Here is a 20,719-nt window from a genome sequence, read left to right as displayed (position 1 = left end):
AAAAACAGTGTCTACTTTTTGTAGTAATTTGTTCTTAGAGTGGAAAAAGTGAAAATTTGTCTTAAAACATTTTTTTTTTCCTGACGGATCAGAACTATTTTAGGATTGTGTTTATTGACCAGAGATTCTGTGTGCAGTTACTCATCAGTGAGACTAATGATATATCATACATGTAAAGGATATTGCCATAATTGAATTATTTTAAGTAGTAAAATCATATTCTCAGACACACACAGTTGGTTTAAATGTGCTATATCAGCGATTATTCAAGTGACTTCTTATGCATGACATATACATGTACTGCATAAAAATGTTAAAAGGACGACATAAAAATCTGGCAAGACAAACGGCTACAAGTAGGGGAAAAAATTAAGCATTCAGTCTTCTCAGAATTTAGAAAAACTTGTAGGGTTGGGTGGTGGTATATACATTAGATGGGTGGACATAGCTATTAAAAGTTGTCCGAGGGCTTCCCTGGTGGCACAGTGGTTGGGAGTCTGCCTGCCAATGCAGGGGACACGGGTTCAAGCCCTGGTCCGTGAAGATCCCACATCCTGTGGAGCAGCTAAGCCCGTGCGCCACAACTACTGAGCCTGCGCTCTAGAGCCCGCAAGCCACAATTACTGAGCCCATGTGCCACGGCTACTGAAGCCCACACACCAGAGCCCATGCTCTGCAGCAAGAGAAGCCACCGCAATGAGAAGCCTGCGCGCTGCAACGACTAGTAGCCCCCGCTCCTCGCAACAAGAGAAAAGCCCGCACACAGCAACAAAGACCCAGCGCAGCCAAAAAAAAAAAAAAAAGTTGTCCAAGATAACAGTTGACGCTTGATAGGCCCTTGGTAAGGTGGTCACTAGTACAATGCCTTCTTTGAAAACTGTATCAATTTATGCTCCATCAGTATTTTGGAGCTATGTATCAAAAGCCTTAAAACTTAAAAGTTCCTATTCTTTAACCCAATAATTGAAGCAGTCCTTAGGTGGAAGGGAGGTGGAAGAAATTAAGAGAACTATTTATATGCAAAGATATTTTTTCAGCGTTGTTTGAATAGCAAACTAAATAGGAAAGACAAACTATTCAAGAATGGGAGATGTAGTTAAATTATAGTATAGACCTATGATACAGTACAGATAATATTTGGTAAGGGTCTACAACAAGGAATTGGCTTTTATATTTTTATATTAAAAAAAACCTAACAGTAAATTTAACAGAATACCAAATACAACAATGTCATTATTATGGGAATGCCAAAGGAAAATACCATTTTATGCTAAGCATATATTATTTTATGGATGAGGTAGAAGAGACACTAAAATGAAAGAAGGAGAATGATCAGGAACATCCTAATTTTCCCTAGCCACAGTTCAGATTTCTAATAGCCATTTTTGTACCTACATATTTAAAGATAATACCAGGAGTATCAATCTAGGTGTTTCAGAGGAGCGCAAGTGTCATTAAATGTTTGTTTTTTATTGCCCAGTTCGGGGAACACCCCTCCCAGGACATGGACTCACACACACGCACACAGCTGAGGAGTAAAAGCAGAAAGGAAACTAGAGTAAGTTGTGACTTAAAAGTGTTAGTATTGAATAAAAAGTGCTGAGACAGGAAGATTTGAGGAGACTATAAATTTTTAAATGGCAAGGTATTAGTAATGACAGTTAATAAAAATGCATATGTATGTGCTTTTAGATTTACAAAATAGACTTTAGTAAGAAATTTTTTCTGATTCCTGAGAGTATATCAAAAGTTTTTCGTGCACTTTCTTACTAGATTCTTGGAAAAGTTAATTGTTAGCATGAACAGCCAGTAATCTATTATAAACTGGTTTTATAATCTGTTTTATAGCAAAGTTACTTGTAGTTAGTAGTACTCAAACTTATTGAAATCCAAGGTAATTAAGATAATTTTGTGTTGATCGGTGATATCTATATTGTGTCAAGATTTCTCATGTAGATTTTGACCGAAGGCCACTTAAAGTACAAAAGGTGAAGTAGAGCCCCCAACAATCATTTTGAAGTCAGCTCTAAGGCTAATCTTTTGTAATAATGTTGTGGTATGTAAGAAAATATCGTTACTTTTTATAGCCACATAATGTACTAATGTATGTAATTTACTTTAAAATCATTCTGTAGGAAGGCACCAATATGGCACAGTATTAATAATTGTTAAGTATAGGTGATGTGTGCATTATAAAGTTGTGTCCACTTTTCTGCATATTTGAAAAATTTCATAATAAGAAAAAAGAAAAACCTAGCGTGCTTAAGTAGTCTTGTTAGAAAAGCTGAAGGAAAAATTACTCATAGTAATACTTTGACTAAGGTATGGTATAGGATGAACTTTCTCCTTAGATTGAAATTATTATATGTAATGGATATATATTCTAAACCTTGTAGAGTTTAAATCAGAAATAGATGAATTTTGAGGTGTTCTTTACAAAATGTATAATTGGAAAAGAGTATATGTTAAGCAAAAAGAGAAAAATAAAAGGAAGTGTGCAGGTATCCATTACCTCATTAGACTGGATAAGTTGGTGATCCCCCAGCACCCTCTTTCTTTGTCAGAGCACCACTTGGTGGTGATAAAGCTGTCAGGACACACAGCATTCTAAATGTAGTCTATAGTTGTGGTCACTTGCGTCTGGGAACATTTAGTACTTCATTTTTTTTTTTTTAAAGCATTATACCCCCTTTATCTTGATTGGTACATAGTGGGCTTTTCCCCATTTTTGTTTCTCATAATTCTTTTTGAAGTTGGAGCTTTGATCCCCTGAGTTAGTTGATCCTCTTGTTTCTTCTCTTGTATTCTGTGTTCTCCTTTATGCTCTAGGAGTTTTTCTCAATTTCAGTTATCTATTGAACTTTTCATTTTTATTTATTCTCTCCAATTTTTATGAGGGTAATAAAGTGAAACATTCTGTTTCCCTCCCTACCTTACCCCGATTTTAAAGTTTTGTTTCTCTGGAGTCTGGTTTTCCTGAAGTCTTTGATAAGCCTTAGTTGATTAGGAGCTCTAGGCCCTTAATGTATGGCAGGGTGTAGTAGAGGGGAGCCAGCCCTTGGGCTGAAAGCTCTGCCGAGAGGAAGAATAGGAAAGCTTTCCTTTGGGGCAAGATTCTGCCGTAGTTCTCTGGGTAGGATATTCAATTTCTTCAGGAAATATTTCTCAAATTTTAGGTAAATTTGGATTTGTCTGCAGATCAGTGTAGGGGTGAGTTGGTATATACTGCTGCTTATGTAGATCCCCATTTTCATTCCTACTTTTTACTTCTTGCTGATTGACACTTGGCCTCCCTCACTTCAGAGGGTTGCCATGAAGAGCAAGAATAATTTTTATGTATGTTGCATAAGTTTGAAAGTGCTATAAAAAAATAATAGTACTAAGACGTCCTCAACATGCAAATAGATGTTGTAAGTTTGGAACATGAACTTGCTTTTTTCCATAAAATCATTATAATCTAAGTCAAGTTACTAGGTCAGCCCACATAAGTAGATTTTACCCAGTAATTTGGCTAATATGTTTTGCCTTTGTCTCAACAAGGAAAAAAAACACTATATATTTTTTTCTTGATGCCAGATACATCAAAACACTTCTTAAACAGCTGCACCTGTAGATGTGACTAGTTGGTTTTTGAGTCCTGTGGCATTGGCCAGAGGAGAAGCTCAGTGTAAAACATGTTTTAAGTCCCCTTCCCTGGAAATACATTGGGAGCTGGAGTGGGGAACCCATTTTTCAGAGGGGTGGAGAAATGGTTAAATAGCCATTCTCAAAGATAGGCAAAAGATAAGAACTAAAATACAGCCATCAGTGGACAGAGAACCTTGGTTTCTTCCATCATAGTATTTCTCAACATATGGTCTGCAGGTCACTTTCTGCATCCTTAGAATGTTCATTAAAAGTGCAGGTTTCGGGCTTCCCTGGTGGCGCAGCGGTTGAGAATCTGCCTGCCGATGCAGGGGACACGGGTTTGTGCCCCGGTCCGGGAAGATCCCACATGCAGCGGAGCGGCTAGGCCCATTAGCCATGGCCGATGGGCCTGCGCGTCCGGAGCCTGTGCTCCGCAACGGGAGAGGCCACAACAGTGAGAGGCCCACGTACCGCCAAAAAAAAAAAAAAAAGTGCAGGGTTCTACACACCCCTTCCCATCCTATTGAATCGAAACAATAAACACATAATCCTACTTAGTACATGATTTTAAAATATAAGTTTCTTGTTGACAGGAATCACCTTTGTTATCTTCTGTCCTTCACTTTGCCTTGTAAGTAAATCATCAGTTGTTCCTACTGGGTACGATAAAACAATTGTGTCCACAACTCTTGTCAGCTTTAGGTGTCAAGTGATCTTTGTGGTTATAAAAAGCTAGTTTTGGAAGAGCAAATCCAGGAATAATCAACACATGCTTCCTTTACATAGAGAAAATAGGACTTTAGAGTACAGTTTCCAACTGCATTATATTAAACACATTTAAACTTTTTTGGACACTGATAGAAAACACAGTTCACACTTAAATATCTTAGTCCACATTGGTAATTTACATCTAATTTTTAATTTGTAGTGCAAGAGGAACTTGTTTGGGGCAGACTATGTAATAAAGGAAGTTTTGTTATTAGGAATATCTACAGACCATGAGCCCTTAAACTGGTCTCATTTGCAAATAGCTCCCTGTGTAATTCAGTGTTTTCCTGAATATTACACAAAAATGCCAAAATGCAGACATAAATTAGATGCTAAGATTTTTTAATATATATGTGAATGATTTTTACATTGATCAAAGCATTCGCTTGTATTTATAATAAATCATTGCTATAAAATTGAACTTAGAAAAGTTTGACTAGAAAAGGTGCTTTTCATTTGTGTTGCAAACTTTAATTTGAGAAGTAATTTTACTTCTTAGTGAAAAATCTGAAATCTACTGTTCTGATCCAGTCACCACACATAAAATACCTTATGAAGGTATTTAAATATAATATAATTGTATTATATCAGAAAAGAAAACAGTAACAATTGACCCGTTAAGTGAAAATTTGGTGGTTTTTTTTTTTTTTTAATTTGGTGTTTTTAAAATCCCACTGGACCTCTATTGTCCAAAGAAGCCCTATGATGAATTTTTCCGTGAAAGAAATTAAAAAGGGAGAGGAGAGGACTTTTGGAGCTCAAGGAGGAATTGATTTTGAATAGCTGTTTCCCCTCCCTGGCTTTCATCAGTAGAGTGCTTATGCTTTCTTTGTCATCTTCAGTAATTTTGCTTTTTTGACATCCTGTGTATCTGTAATTTATATTTCTCCTGAAAAGAGGTGCTTGTTAAAGAGAAGTTTTCACTTAGAAGTTTGGCAATGATAGAGCTGTGGTTGAAGTGTTTGGAGGAGACCATGAGGTCTGTGTTTCACTATATCACATGGTAGAAGATGACTTGGGGCTTTTTGTGGATGTAGTCCATGATTGACAGGCCATCCTAGTGACTTATGAGTATTAAAATCAAACAATTTTAAATCCTAATGACTTTGATTAACTCTTTTAGGGTCTCTGAAGTACACCATACTACGGTTTTGAAAATCTCGCGTGGACAATGGCTACCCAAGGTTTGTATCATAGTCTTTAGTTACTGAATTGGGGCTCTGCTTCATTGCCATTAACCCAGTCTGGCTCAGATTCCCCTGCTTTCCTCTCTCCCTGCTTACTTGTCAGGCTACCTTTTGCTCCATTTTCTGCTCACTCCTCCTAATGGCTTGGTGAAATAGCAAACAAGCCACCAGCAGGAATCTAGTCTGGATGACTGCTTCTGGAGCCTGGATGCAGTACCATTCTTCACTGATTCAGTGAGTAACTGTTAGGTGGTCTCCTAAGAGTACAGATTTTTCATCACTGAGCTGATCCTGGCCATCATTCTGTTATCCTTGGCTGTCTTTCAGACTTGACTTTATTTCTAAAAAGATTTCAGTGAGTCATATCATAGATTTTTATTTTCAAATTAAGGTAACATTTCCCTGGTAGTAATACTAGTGCTGTTTGATTTTTATAGCTGACTTGATGGAGCTGGACATGGCCATGGAGCCAGACAGAAAAGCAGCTGTTAGTCACTGGCAGCAACAATCTTACCTGGACTCTGGAATCCATTCTGGTGCCACTACCACAGCTCCTTCTCTGAGTGGTAAAGGCAATCCTGAGGAAGAAGATGTGGATACCACCCAAGTCCTGTATGAATGGGAGCAGGGATTTTCTCAGTCCTTCACTCAAGAACAAGTAGCTGGTAAGAGTATTATTGCCTTACTGAAAGTCAGAATGCAGTTTTGAGAATTCTAATAAAAGTTAGTGTATAATAGCTTAAATAAAATGGTGTGGTAAAGAGAAGGGAGTGATTTCAGTATCACCTTGACTGTTTAGGATAGCACATACTTGGTGAATGCTGAGCTATGGATAGTGAGTGTTGACTTTACCTTTTCCAGATATTGATGGACAGTATGCAATGACTCGAGCTCAGAGGGTACGAGCTGCTATGTTCCCTGAGACATTAGATGAGGGCATGCAGATCCCATCTACACAGTTTGATGCCGCTCATCCCACTAATGTCCAGCGTCTGGCTGAACCGTCACAGATGCTGAAACATGCAGTTGTAAATTTGATTAACTATCAAGATGATGCAGAACTTGCCACACGTGCAATCCCTGAATTGACAAAACTGCTAAATGATGAAGACCAGGTAAGTAGTGACATGGCTAGCTTTTTAATCTGCTTTGAAGGAAACTCCCAAGGAACTAGTCTTATAATATCTACCCAGCATCAGTATTTGAAAACTGGAAAATGACGTCTCTTAATTCCTGTACATTATAGGTGGTGGTTAATAAGGCTGCAGTTATGGTCCATCAGCTTTCTAAAAAGGAAGCTTCCAGACACGCCATCATGCGTTCTCCTCAGATGGTGTCTGCTATTGTACGCACCATGCAGAATACAAATGATGTGGAGACGGCTCGCTGTACTGCTGGGACCTTGCACAATCTTTCCCATCATCGTGAGGGCTTGCTGGCCATCTTTAAGTCTGGGGGCATTCCTGCCCTGGTGAAGATGCTTGGGTAAGAAAACATGGTCAGAATGCTCCAAGCTCAGAAGGAGAAGAGTGCAATCACAACATTTCTGATGAGACTTTTTTCTTCTTCCCAGTTCACCAGTGGATTCTGTATTGTTTTATGCCATTACAACTCTCCACAACCTTTTATTGCATCAGGAAGGAGCTAAAATGGCAGTGCGTTTAGCTGGCGGGCTGCAGAAAATGGTTGCCTTGCTCAACAAAACAAATGTTAAATTCTTGGCTATTACAACAGACTGCCTTCAGATTTTAGCTTATGGCAATCAAGAAAGCAAGGTAAAGGAATTGTACTGAATGTGGTTGACATGGAGCATGGGAGACCCCCAATGTCATGTCCTTCTATGGATTTTGGCAAATTCATTGTATGCCTCACCCTTTGTATATATCCTAGAAAAGTTGGACATCTCTATTTCTTTAAATATTTGAGTTGTCAGTATGTAACGCACTATGCTAGGTGATAGGGATATAGCATGCAAGCTTCTCTTAAAGCTTTCATTCTTGGGTGGAAGAGAGACACTGAAATAATTCCCTAATTACTATTTAATTCGTGTGTTAGGGGGAAGTAAAGGGGCTATGAGAGCATGTAAATGAACCAGACCATCTTTTGAGGGTTCAAGCAGATTTCTTGGAGAAAGTGATAGTTGAGTTTAGCTCTTAAGGTTAAGAAGGGATTGATTAAGGTGAATGAAGGTTAGGGAGAGGAAATGGCATCTTTGACAGTTCTGCTGAGGGAGGAGCAGGGCAAGATTTGGAAATTCAAGAAATGCAAAGAGTAAGGAAGAGGAAGTGTGTGAGGTGAGACTGTTGATAGGGCAGATCCTGCAGGGCTTAGTGGAACATGTTAAAAGAATAATGGGAAACAGTTTTTAGCAGAGGCCTGAAGTGATGAGATGTGTTTTCAGAAGATCGGGGTAGAGTCAGGAGGTGGGGGTGTGCGGGGGAGTAAAGGGCAAGAATGACTATTTTATGCTGTCTCTTTTGAGGTGGTTATGATGAGGAAAAGCAAAGAGCCAGATCATTAAGAGTTTTTAAGTGCCCATTCTGGTTCACATTTTCACTCAACACGTTGGCTTTGATGTAACTTGTGTATCTGGGCATTAACTGTTTCATACCAACACGGTGTTTGGTTGTTCTTATTTTTCCTTTTACTATGATCAGTGTGGGAAGAAGTAAATTGGGCCAGAGTTTATATATTTTTGGGAGGACTGGGGTGCATGAATTTGAGTGAGATGTTGTAGAAGGAGGGGTTAAATAGGGCCCCAGTATGGGGGTCTAGCTAATGATGACCAGGAATATATTTAAGTCATTAAGCTGGCTGAAATTCTTGTATAATAAAATAGGTTGGTAATAGTAGCTTTTCTCAGGCATTTGATCAAGATTCCATGACTAACAATATATACACATCTTTCTAGCTGATCATTTTGGCTAGTGGTGGACCTCAAGCTTTAGTGAATATAATGAGGACCTATACCTATGAGAAACTACTGTGGACCACAAGCAGAGTACTGAAGGTGCTGTCTGTCTGCTCTAGTAATAAGCCGGCTATTGTAGAAGCTGGTAAGTATACTTGTCTATTCTGGGTTCTCATGTTTGCAGCACGTGTAGTTCTAATTAGATTACCTTTCTTAGGAAAAGGGTGATAGAACGGATCTTAAAAGGCTGAAAGTAGATGGTCCTATTCAGTTTGAAGCCAAAGTTACATTCAGACAAAGTGTATGTTCTGCTTGACACCTCCTTTGGTGCTATTCAAGCCTAGTTTAGGCAGTGTTCATATTACCCATCAAAAATGATGGCTAGGGGCTTCCCTGGTGGCACAGTGGTTGAGAGTCCGCCTGGCGATGCAGGGGACACGGGTTTGTGCCCCGGTCCGGGAAGATCCCACATGCCGCGGAGCGGCTGGGCCCGTGAGTCATGGCCGCTGATCCTGTGCGTCCGGAGCCTGTGCTCCTCAACGGGAAAGGCCACAGCAGTGAGAGGCCTGCGTACCGCAAAAAAAAAAAAAAAATGATGGCTAATAACAGCTATTCCAGAAATACCTGGAATGCATGCAAAAAATACAGATTTATAGACTTATTTAATCAGAATCCCTGGAGTGTTGAGGCGACAAGAGAGTCAGTAGGTAGCTGGAAATGTATGGGACTGGAGGCCTAGGAATCTTGATTTTTAGAAGTTCCCTAGGTTATTCTGATGCTCATTTGTTTATTCTGAAAATATTCAGCCCCTGTGTTTTAAGCACTGTAATAAGCACATGGTATACAATGGATAACAAAATAGGTATGGTCCCTGTATTTATTCTTATAGGTGGTAAATGTGACAAAAATATGCAAAAAGATGGAGTGATCACATTGGAATGAATGTTACAAGAGAAATGAACAGCAAGCAAATAGTGATACAGAATTAATGGGGAGGGAAGGGGCTTCCCTGAGAGGGGGATGTTAAGTGAAATTGCAGAATGAGAAGGTGTAACTTATATGAGAAGGATTAAGTGCCTTCCAGATGGTCCTGAAGGTAGCAAAGAAATTGTTGAGTTCTAGGTGCTGAGGAGAAAGTCTGTGTAACTAGAACCTAGTAATGGGATGAATAGCTCAGGATGAGGGTAATGAGCTAGAGCCAGGCAGGGCTATATTGTGCAGGAGTTTCTAGGTCCCTGGAAGATGTTTATTCATGCTTTATTCCAGCTTTGGAAACACAGGTGTAGAATGCTTAGTTCAATTTGAAATACTAGGTGGGATCCAGATCCTAAAGGGCTCCTGAAGCTTATGCTAAAGCATATGGTCTTTATCTTTTTTTAAAAAAATTATTTATTTTTGGCTGCATTGGGTCTTCATTGCTGTGCGCGGGCTTTCTCTAGTTGCGGCGACTCGTCCTTGTGGCGCGCGGGCTTCTCACTGCAGTGTCTTCTCTTGTTGCGGAGCACGGGCTTTAGGCGCGTGGGCTTCAGCAGTTGTGGTGCAAGGGCTCAGTAGTTGTAGCTCACGGGCTCTAGAGCACAGGCTCAGTAGTTGTGGTGCACGGGCTTAGTTGCTCTACAGCAGGTGGGATCTTCCTGGACCAGAGCTTCAACCCGTGTCCCCTGCAATGGCAGGCAGATTCTTAACCACTGCACCACCAGCGAAGTCCCTGGTCTTTATAATGAGAAGCTATTGATGGCTGTTGAGCAGTGGCACAGCATCACGATGAGGTGTTGGGAATATTAATACTAGCATCGTATGACAGTTCAAATGATTAAAGGCAAGCAGACCAGGCCACTGGGATGTGTTATAGGCTTCTAGGAATGAAGTCATTAGATATTAAAAATACATAGCAAAGGATGAATGTTATTTGAGTTGACATATTCAAAGTGACTAAAAGTCAGTAGGTAGCTGGCAATGTATGCTATTGGAATGCAAGGGAAGACTGGGCTGGGATAGAGATTTGGGAGTTGCCCTCTTAGTGTATGTGAGTAGGGGCTACATACTTACTAGCGGGGATAGGAAGAGGCGGGGGTGCCTCTAAGCTATCTGCACTGGACTTTTACCCTGGGCACGCTGAATCAGAATGTGTATGTTTAAGTCTCTCAGGCTATTCTGAGAGGCATCTGGAACTAAGATCCACTCTCTCTTTTTTTTTTTTTTCTTTTTTTTTTTCTTTTTTGTGGTATGCGGGCCTCTCACTGTTGTGGCGTCTCCCATTGTGGAGCACAGGCTCCGGGCGCGCAGGCTCAGCGGCCATGGCTCACAGGCCCAGCCGCTCTGCGGCATGTGGGATCTTCCCGGACCGGGGCACGAACCCGTATCCCCTGCATTGGCAGGCGGACTCTCAACCACTGCGCCACCAGGGAAGCCCTGGATCCACTCTCTTTAACAGTGGAGGGAGGGAATGAGATCTGAGGGGAATCAAGTCTTTTTTTCTAAATATAATTTTACTTTTTTTAAAAAATATATTTATTTGGCTGCGCCAGGTCTTAGTTGAGGCACGTGGGATCTTTGTTGCTGTGTCAGGGATCTTTTAGTTGTGGCATGCGGGGTCTTTAGTTGCGGCATGTGAACTCCTAGTTGTGGCATGTGGTATCTAGTTCCCTGACCAGGGATCGAACCTGGGCCCCCTGCATAGGGAGCATGGAGTCTTAGCCACTGGACAACCAGGGAAGTAGCATCAGCCTTGTGCTCTCTGTTAGCAGCTGGAGCTACTATGAGGAATGAACCAGATAGGGATGATCTTGTCTTACTGTAGGGGTGGTAGGCTAAATTATAGTTGTGATAAATGCTGTGAAGGGAAAAGTACAGGGTGCCATGAGAATGATAGCAAGTAGACCTAACCTAATTGAGGAAGTAAAGCAGACCTGAAAAGATAAACAAGGAGACAACGGAAAGTACATCCCACTGCATTTAGAAGTGATGTCAGTAGGAGAGAGATGGTGAAGTTAAGCCAGTGTGTGGGGAGTTGAGCTTCCATTTAGACTCCTCTGCCAGTGTAAACGTCCTTCATTAGGGTCCTAAATGATGGAAGGTTGTGAAACTTTGAAGCTCATCTTTTGAGTGAGTGTCTTTTATACAGTCCCAGACATTAAGCGTTCTGGTGCCTTCTTTTTGGATTGTTCTCACCCCATGAGTTTACATAACTCCTTCAGGTCTTTGCTCAGATGTCACCTTCACACTTAGGTGGACTAATTACCCTACTTAAAAATGTAGCCCCCTCCTTTGTCTTGTATTATGTTTTTTGTAGCACTTAACACCATTTCACACTGTATAGTTTTAGTTTACTAATTGTGTATTTGTTTATTGTCTGCCTCCAAGTAGACCATGAGCTCTGTGAAGGTAGGAATTTTAGACTGTTCTGCTCACTGGTATAGCTCCAACTCAAACCAGGGCCTGGTATTAAATATTTTTGAAATAATTGGATGAAAGGAAATAAGTAATAGGAATATTACCTACAGGGGGACTGTGGAGAGAATGAAGGCTTTTTCCACACAGGAGAGGAACAATAGATACTTGACAGAAACTGTCACTAGGTGAGATGAACTGGAAAAGAAAGGGAAACTGAGCAGCATTGTAGAAAATGAAAGGAAATAAAGGACTTAGATGGAGGGGATAAGCTTTGGCAATAAAGAGGGACACCTTCTAAGTAAGACTAGAGAAGACACTTTGTACTGATACGACTTGTGAGCTAATAGCCATCGCCTTAGATATTTTTTAATCTTTTTAGGTGGAATGCAAGCTTTAGGACTTCACCTGACAGATCCAAGTCAACGTCTTGTTCAGAATTGTCTTTGGACTCTGAGGAATCTTTCAGATGCTGCAACTAAACAGGTAAATTCTGAGTAAACTGGTGCCTTAATGAAAAAAGAGTCAAGCTGAATATGTCCTGAGCATCTGTTTTCATCTCCATAGGAAGGGATGGAAGGTCTTCTTGGGACCCTTGTTCAGCTTCTGGGCTCAGATGATATAAATGTGGTCACCTGCGCAGCTGGAATTCTTTCTAATCTCACTTGCAATAATTACAAGAACAAGATGATGGTGTGCCAAGTGGGTGGTATAGAGGCTCTTGTGCGTACTGTCCTTCGTGCTGGTGACAGGGAGGATATCACTGAGCCTGCCATCTGTGCTCTTCGTCATCTGACCAGCCGACACCAGGAAGCTGAGATGGCCCAGAATGCTGTTCGCCTTCACTATGGACTGCCAGTTGTGGTTAAACTCCTACATCCACCATCCCATTGGCCTCTGATCAAGGTAAATTGTCAGCGAAAGTAGAAGGTTGCAGAATTGAAAATGTACTACCTCTGACTATTATTAGATGGCTGTCTAGGCACCAGGGTTTGATAAGTAGGAGTTGTATTCTTTAGTAAATAGGAAATATGTCTGGGATGGAGGTGAGGGTTTGAAGTGCTTCTGTAGTCAGTTTTACTTTCAAGTGATTGTGATAGATGTAGTGTTAGGAATTTTAGGGTAAGAAGATGGTTTTTTTGAGTTGTTTGCCAGTTCTTAACTCTTCCTTCTTTTCTGCAGGCTACTGTTGGATTGATTCGAAATCTTGCCCTTTGTCCCGCAAATCACGCACCTTTGCGTGAGCAGGGTGCCATTCCACGACTAGTTCAGTTGCTGGTTCGTGCACATCAGGATACCCAGCGCCGTACATCTATGGGTGGAACACAGCAGCAGTTTGTGGTAGGTAAATCTTAATAGTGACACCTGGCTATTTGAAAGGAATGTAAAAATCCGTAAGATCCTGAACTACTGAGGTCATTGGCTCCCTCCATCCTCCTGCCTGCCTGAAGGGCTGCTTGCTATTGACTAAAAAAACTGACATGTCTCTGTGGCTGCACAGAAGATAAGGAGTAATGTGGCCCCTAGTGGTATGTCCTTTGACATGTCCTTCACATCGTTGCCTCCTCAATCGTACAAAGGGGGCGTGGAGTGCGATTTACTGCTTTGGGGTCTCATTTAATCCATACAAAGGGTTCACATCCTTAGGAAGTAGCAGAGCCATAATTTGAATCCAAGTCTGTCTGATTTCAGAGTCTCTTATCCCCCACTGCAGTTCTACCTATAAATGTTTAATGTACCTTTTACTAGCTCTTCCAAGAGTGGTTTAAACTATTTCCCTGGACTTAACGAATGCCAACAAATTACAAGACTAAGTAGTAGCATTTCTGGGATCTTTACCTATAATCTTAGCCTGAAACTTTGATGTCAAGTTTGCAGTCTTAAAACTAGCTTCATTACAAGTATCTAAAGACACTTCTGATCTCAGAATGTGTTTTAAGACTCAGACCTTCAAAGATTCTCTCTTATTTAATCAGGTTACTTTCGAGAACAAGACTTTACCAGAACAGATCTTGAGACTCTGATTGCTAGTTGTGATATGGATGCACTCATTAGGAGGCTTTGCCTTTCTCTATTCATTACTTTTGGTGTTGGCCTGTCTCCATGAGGTGGCTTAATAGAATGCAAAGGGTACCTTTTAAAATCTCTCTAGGAAGAAAGGAGCTTTTGTTTCCTTATAAAAATGAAGTTGAATATAAAAGCTGCTGCAAGTAGCAGAATTATGACCTTTTTAAAAACTCAGGTAGAGGGAAAGCAGATTGTAGTTACATTTTGCAAAAGCTAACTTCCTTCTCCCGTATAGCCTATCAGTTGAATAGTCTTGGAGGAGGTGAGTGGATTTTCTACTGGCAGCTCAGTAGAATTTTAGCAGTTGGTGATAAAACTTTGCTAAGTTTTCACCAAATACACATAGATGTACAAAGATAGAGGGAGCATCTGAAAGAAAACAGTGACATAGTCTGCACGTTACTTTCCCATCTTTGTGTATCTTTTCTTTATATATCCCTTTACCCAGAGTGATTGGTGCCCTGACTGTAAGAAAGTTATCTTTGGGATTCAGAGGTATATTGAAGCTGTGCTTTGCTGTGCACAGTACCGTGATGGGGGAGGGGTGCTGCTTGGAATTAGTGTTGACAAGGGGCCACTTCAGAAAGTGACATTCAACTGAATGGAGTCCACCTTCATTCCTGAACTAATTAATTGCAAATTCTGGGGAACTTTGGGTTTATAATGTGAATAACTAATCTAGTAATTGCTACTCAGAACAGAAAGCCTTTCAAATATATAAACTTTAGAGAGGACAATGCCCTATTTATTAACCATATTTCTTTTGGTAGGAGGGGGTCCGCATGGAAGAAATAGTTGAAGGTTGTACTGGAGCCCTTCACATCCTAGCTCGGGATGTTCACAACCGAATTGTTATCAGAGGCCTAAATACCATTCCATTGTTTGTGCAGGTATGTTGCTTTTAAGTGAGGTGTTCTAGATTCTGTGTGTCAGTAAAATTTCAGGATTTTAAAGATAAGCAAAATATCAGGAAATTAGAGACCAAAATAGGGGCACCAGCATTTAATTTTTCATCTACTATCACCATTTCTAAAATGGCAGTACTGCCCCTGCTTCCTGTTCAGAGTATAAAAAACAGAATCTCAATGTGTCATGTCCTTTTAGTTGAATACATTTATGAAAATTCCCTTCTTTTTTCTTGGGCAGTAGAAGGAGAAACATTGGGACTAGAACCTCAAGAAAGGAAGGAGACTTTCTACTCCACTTTTAGGGTTGCTCAGTTTTGAAGGGACGAAAGCTGGTCTGGGCTGCCAGAGCACAGGCCTCCAGCCACCTCTGGGTCTTCCAAGTTTTAGCTTGAATAAAACTCTGAAGAAAAGGTTCGTAGCTAAAAATGCTCTAGAAAACCATTGCTCCTGAGCATCACTCAGGAACATAAATTTAGAGTTTATGATTTAATACAAGCAGTACGAATACCACTTACACTCTGAATTGGGAATTGGGAATGTTTACAGTGCATGGGGTGCTTGCCATGTTTTAACTTTAGGTTTAACTAGGTTTTGGGTGTATGTTTTCTCCTTAGCTGCTTTATTCTCCCATTGAAAATATCCAGAGAGTAGCTGCAGGGGTCCTCTGTGAACTTGCTCAGGACAAGGAGGCTGCAGAAGCTATTGAAGCTGAGGGAGCCACAGCTCCTCTGACAGAATTACTTCATTCTAGGAATGAAGGTGTGGGTAAGTAGGAAAGGAACCAGAGCCTTTAGCTTGTGTACAGTGACGCCTCAGCTTTTCCTCAAGGACCTTTATTCCATCCCTCTCCCAGCAACATATGCAGCTGCTGTTTTGTTCCGAATGTCTGAGGACAAGCCACAGGATTATAAGAAACGGCTTTCAGTTGAGCTGACCAGTTCTCTCTTCAGAACGGAGCCAATGGCTTGGAATGAGGTAGGCAGCGTGAGCACGTTTATTTGGCTGTTTGCTAGAGCAGGTATAAGGCAGTTTGTGGTTTCCTCTCAAACCACTCAGTACACGTTCATTTACACTGACTGTGTCCTTGGCTTGAATATTCATTCTTTACACTCTTTTAGCAACTGCTGTGAGGAAAACTACAGCTTTAAACAGCCTGTTCAGAACAAACAAGTTAGAATTTCCAAGGGAGACAGATGAAAAAGTTAGCAGACTAAAGAACATTTTTCAAAAGGTTGTCAGAAAGAGGCAGTCTATTAACCACTGTTAGTTGGAGGTCGGTTTATCAGTACTTCTTAAAAAATGCTCAATTTTTCACCTACTTTTCTACTTGAATTTCTATTGATTTGTTCAGTATTTGTCCTCAATACAGTTGTTCATTGAAACAGTAGAACCACCCTGAAAGTTTTTTCAATTATGGTACATAAAGTGAATTATATTTGTTGAATGAATGGAGAGAGATCCTACATATTGTTAGGTGGAAAAAAAAAAAGCAAACTGCCAAACAATGAGTAGTATGTTGGTTGGCTGTTTAATAGGCAATCTTAATATGTTCCAACTTGAGCTCTGAACTTCCTCACCCACTCCCTTTCTCCAGACCTCTCCTCTCACAGTTAATGGCAACTTCGTTCTTCTAGCTGCGCAGGCTCTAAAAGTCTTTTCATATAACATATCCTGTCAGCAACTCCTTTTGCGGGTAGACACTTTGCCTGTTTTGTTTCCTGTTATATTTCTAGCACCAGGAACAGTGCCTGGCACATCGTAAGTACTTAATAATATATACCTGTGGAAAGAATAAATTAGTACTTTTAATACTGTGTGCAATGGGAAAACATGTTTCTCTAGGTATCTTTGAAGGGTAGAGTTTGAAGTATTTCTGTATTGTATACATCTGTATTTCAAAGTAATTCTGCATTTTCTAAGTATTTCTATAATGTTTGAGTTCTTTATTCTTTTCGTAATCTGAAAATAAGTATGTTTTCAAAATATTAGACAGTATGCTTTGAGTTGAGAATTTTCATTTTGCTTCTTTACCTTGTACCTGTTTATCTAGACTGCTGATCTTGGACTTGATATCGGTGCCCAGGGAGAACCCCTTGGATATCGCCAGGATGGTATGTGTCTCACATTTCTTGATTATTTCCAGATCAAGCTGAAGGTCCAAAGCTTTATCAAAAGAGCTGGTTTGCCCATCTGGGAAGCCAGTGTTGGCAGGAAAGTAGTGGTAGCAATTAAAGGCAGTTCTTAAATTCTAGAGTCAGCAATAGTATCTTTATTGGAGCACAGGGAATTGTGAGCCACACACTGAGCAAGCAGTAGGATCACACCAATAAATATGTGTTACTACTGCTAGGCCTCTGCAGTACAGTGCAGGATGTTACAAGTCGCCTGGCTTTTTATTCAGTTTTTTTGGTTCAGAGAACCCATAATATCTGTGTCTACAACCCACCCAGGAAGTGAGAGTATGGAAACTTCTGTCCCCAAGCTCAGATCTGGGATGGGTATTTACATAGTTAGCTTTTCAGAAAACTCTAAAAATACAATTCAAATCTGGGTAGTGGCGAGTGGAGCATAATTAGGGGTAGACCACTAACAGCTGTAACTATTCCTCTTAAATGTATAATCTTACCTGGTTTTTCCTAGTTAATAAACCACTAAAGCTTATAAGCTTCTTACCTTGATAGGTACATGTAAATGTTAACCCTTAATATAAAACATATAAAGGTTTCATTGGAAACTGGCACATTTTCTTTGTACTTTTGTGGGTGTTGCCTGGACTTTCTAACAAATAGATTACAATTGCCAGACCTCCTTGTTATTGCCTTCACCTCCTGCCATGACTGCTTGATGCCTAGGTGTCACACACAGTAGATTGCTTGCTGCTGCTCCCCCCTCAGGAACCTGTCTCTGCCTGGGTAAATGCCAGATGTCCAGGACTAGAACCTGCTGGTCTGCCTTTGGAGGAAACAGACTTTGTGTAGCCTCATGGGTGGCCTGGCACTGGCACTTAGCTGAAGAAAGCTAGACGTTGAAGAGGTTGGAAAGCAATGCTTTCTGACAGACAAGCTTGCTGCCCTTGGATGTCCCTAACCTTAGTATTCACTTTTATGTCTTCTCTCTCTCCCTTACCCATTTCATTGCTACCCCCGACTCCTAGATCCCAGCTATCGTTCTTTTCACTCTGGTGGATACGGCCAGGATGCCTTGGGTATGGACCCCATGATGGAGCATGAGATGGGCGGCCACCACCCTGGTGCTGACTATCCAGTTGATGGGCTGCCAGATCTGGGGCATGCCCAGGACCTCATGGATGGGCTGCCTCCAGGTGACAGCAATCAGCTGGCCTGGTTTGATACTGACCTGTAAATCATCCTTTAGGTAAGAAGTTAAAAAAAGCCAGTTTGGGTAAAATACTTTTACTCTGCCTACAGAACTTCAGAAAGACTTGGTTGGTAGGGTGGGAGTGGTTTAGGCCTATTTGTAAATCTGCCACAAAAAAAGATACATTGAAAGGAGATGTCTTGGAACATGTGAATGTTCTCAGATTTCTGGTTTGTTACGTGGTCATGTGTGGAAGTTATTAACTTTTAATGTTTTTTGCCACAGCTTTTGCAACTTAATACTCAAATGAGTAACATTTGCTGTTCTAAACATTAATAGCAGCCTTTCTCTCTTTATACAGCTGTATTGTCTGAACTTGCATTGTGATTGGCCTGTAGAGTTGCTGAGAGGGCTCGAGGGGTGGGCTGGTATCTCAGAAAGTGCCTGACACACTAACCAAGCTGAGTTTCCTATGGGAACAATTGAAGTAAACTTTTTGTTCTGGTCCTTTTTGGTCGAGGAGTAACAATACAAATGGATTTTGGGAGTGACTCAAGAAGTGAAGAATGCACAAGAATGGATCACAAGATGGAATTTATCAAACTCTAGCCTTGCTTGTTAAAATTTTTTTTTAAATATCTGTAATGGTACTGACTTTGCTTGCTTTGAAGTAGCTCTTTTTTTTTCTTTTTTCTTTTTTTTGCAGTAACTGTTTGTTAGTTTTTTAAGTCTCTCGTAGTGTTAAGTTATAGTGAATACTGCTACAGCAATTTCTAATTTTTAAGAATTGAGTAATGGTGTAGAACACTAATTCATAATCACTCTAATTGTAATCTGAATAAAGTGTAACATTGTGTAGCCTTTTTGTATAAAATAGACAAATAGAAATGGTCCAATTAGTTTCCTTTTTAATATGCTTAAAATAAGCAGGTGGATCTATTTCATGTTTTTGATCAAAAACTTTATTTGGGATATGTATGGGTAGGGTAAATCAGTAAGAGGTGTTATTTGGAACCTTGTTTTGGACAGTTTACCAGTTGCCTTTTATCCCAAAGTTGTTGTAACCTGCGGTGATACAATGCTTCAAGAGAAAATGCGGTTATAAAAATGGTTCAGAATTAAACTTTTAATTCATTCGATTGTGTCACCTTTTTTTCCTTGTCACTTAGTGGTTTGCGAGGGTAATAAATTATTTCACTGTGTGTCTTCCTCAGGGTGAAGTTGAATAAACTTAAGTTGTAATGATGGAAAGAGCCTTACTGCTAGTAGACGGAATTGTTTGTTTGCCAAGCTTCTTTAGCACTTGCCCCTGGGTTAAATTGCACCAAAAGTGTTTCAGCCTTGAACGTTGATTCTGAGCTTGTGTAAGAAGAGGGGAGTCCATCGTCTCCAACTGAAGGACTCCGGGCTTAGAGCCTATGGCTAAGACCCCTTCATCCTGGCTGCAGCCATGTGTATAATCCTGCCCACGTGACCAAAGGCATCTAGTTCTTTGGCTTTCAGTTTTGTTCTGTGTTGCCCAACAGGCATCCCCCACCCCAGACTCCATCACATGGTTTCATTCCTTTAAGGTAATAATGAAGAATTACTCACCTGGATTTGGACTTCAAGCACCTTCACAGAAGTGTGACTCATTTGGAGCGGGGAATTCCTTCACCTCCACTTTGAACTGATAGTTAAGATGGTTTACCTGCCGATGTTTATCTGAACCTATCAGAGAGAACTAGAATGGGCCTTCTTCCATGTTCTCTGCCAGGTGAGCCTGTCATCCTAGTGGTAGGTCTGACAAGCCTTAGTTCATCCCTGAGGGCAGTCAGTAGACCTGTTTGTTAGAACTTGTGTTTTGGGCTTTAAAAAGCATGGAAGTGTTTTGTGCTTAGGGAGGGCTGTTTGTGATTTACTGTGTATCTAAAAACATGTATTCAGTACCTTTTTGTTGGATGAGGACCCTTTGAGAAAGCTTTATAAATTCATCCCTGTGGTCTAAGATGTAATTGGGATTGGAGAGGAAACATTTGTGTACCTGGTGAGGGGGCAGTCGTGCCTCCAGTGCATGACACACAGAACCAAGGTGGCATTGCATGAACTATTAGTAGGCTAGAGCTAGGTATTGGTTAGAGTGAAGATCTTCAGTGAGTTCAGCTTTTAACATAAAGAACCACAGCAGGGTGTTTTTTTTTTTAAACCAGAAAACATTTCAGAGCTTTGCCTAAAATCATTATAGTTTTGAAGTTCCATGTAAAAACTTTATATGAAGGTTAATCTGATTCAGCAAGGTAGTTCTGCAATGTACTTAGAAGGACAAAGAGCCAAGAACGGCAAAGACACTTGTGAAGAATAAGATGATAGGAGGACTTGTTCTGTCAGCTGTCAAGGCTAACTGTAAAGCTAGAGGTAGTTAATTTACACTGTTATTGGCACGTGTGTAGAAGTATACACTAAGGGAACAGAATAAGATGAAGACAATAGACACTTTAAAGGTAGCATTGGAGGTCAGTGTGAAAAAGAGGGACTTTTTAGTAAAAGTGTAGAACAGTTAGGTA

General features: G+C 40.5%; 1 protein-coding gene across 2 annotated transcripts in view; it reads left to right on the top strand.

Annotated features, from left to right (window-relative positions):
- The window catches only part of CTNNB1 (catenin beta 1), a 41,685-nt gene extending 22,372 nt beyond the window's left edge, over positions 1-19,313 (top strand). The window contains exons 2-16 of one of the 2 annotated variants that reach the window (XM_060109134.1): positions 5,519-5,579; positions 6,020-6,247; positions 6,444-6,697; positions 6,829-7,067; positions 7,156-7,357; positions 8,494-8,638; positions 12,266-12,369; positions 12,451-12,789; positions 13,066-13,224; positions 14,721-14,840; positions 15,473-15,623; positions 15,712-15,833; positions 16,909-16,969; positions 18,013-18,233; positions 18,697-19,313. In XM_060109134.1, the coding sequence (XP_059965117.1) occupies positions 5,567-5,579; positions 6,020-6,247; positions 6,444-6,697; positions 6,829-7,067; positions 7,156-7,357; positions 8,494-8,638; positions 12,266-12,369; positions 12,451-12,789; positions 13,066-13,224; positions 14,721-14,840; positions 15,473-15,623; positions 15,712-15,833; positions 16,909-16,969; positions 18,013-18,221 (2,346 nt within the window). In that variant the 5' untranslated portion in view covers positions 5,519-5,566 and the 3' untranslated portion in view covers positions 18,222-18,233; positions 18,697-19,313. Of the gene's footprint in view, positions 1-5,518; positions 5,580-6,019; positions 6,248-6,443; positions 6,698-6,828; positions 7,068-7,155; positions 7,358-8,493; positions 8,639-12,265; positions 12,370-12,450; positions 12,790-13,065; positions 13,225-14,720; positions 14,841-15,472; positions 15,624-15,711; positions 15,834-16,908; positions 16,970-18,012; positions 18,234-18,537 lie in introns of both variants that reach the window. The other variant, XM_060109133.1, reaches the window with a different exon arrangement.
- Positions 19,314-20,719: the final 1,406 nt, after the last annotated feature.

This window comes from Mesoplodon densirostris, chromosome 10 (assembly GCF_025265405.1).
Source record: "Mesoplodon densirostris isolate mMesDen1 chromosome 10, mMesDen1 primary haplotype, whole genome shotgun sequence".
Classification (NCBI taxonomy): domain Eukaryota; kingdom Metazoa; phylum Chordata; class Mammalia; order Artiodactyla; family Ziphiidae; genus Mesoplodon; species Mesoplodon densirostris.
This window is presented reverse-complemented; position numbering and strand designations above follow the sequence as displayed.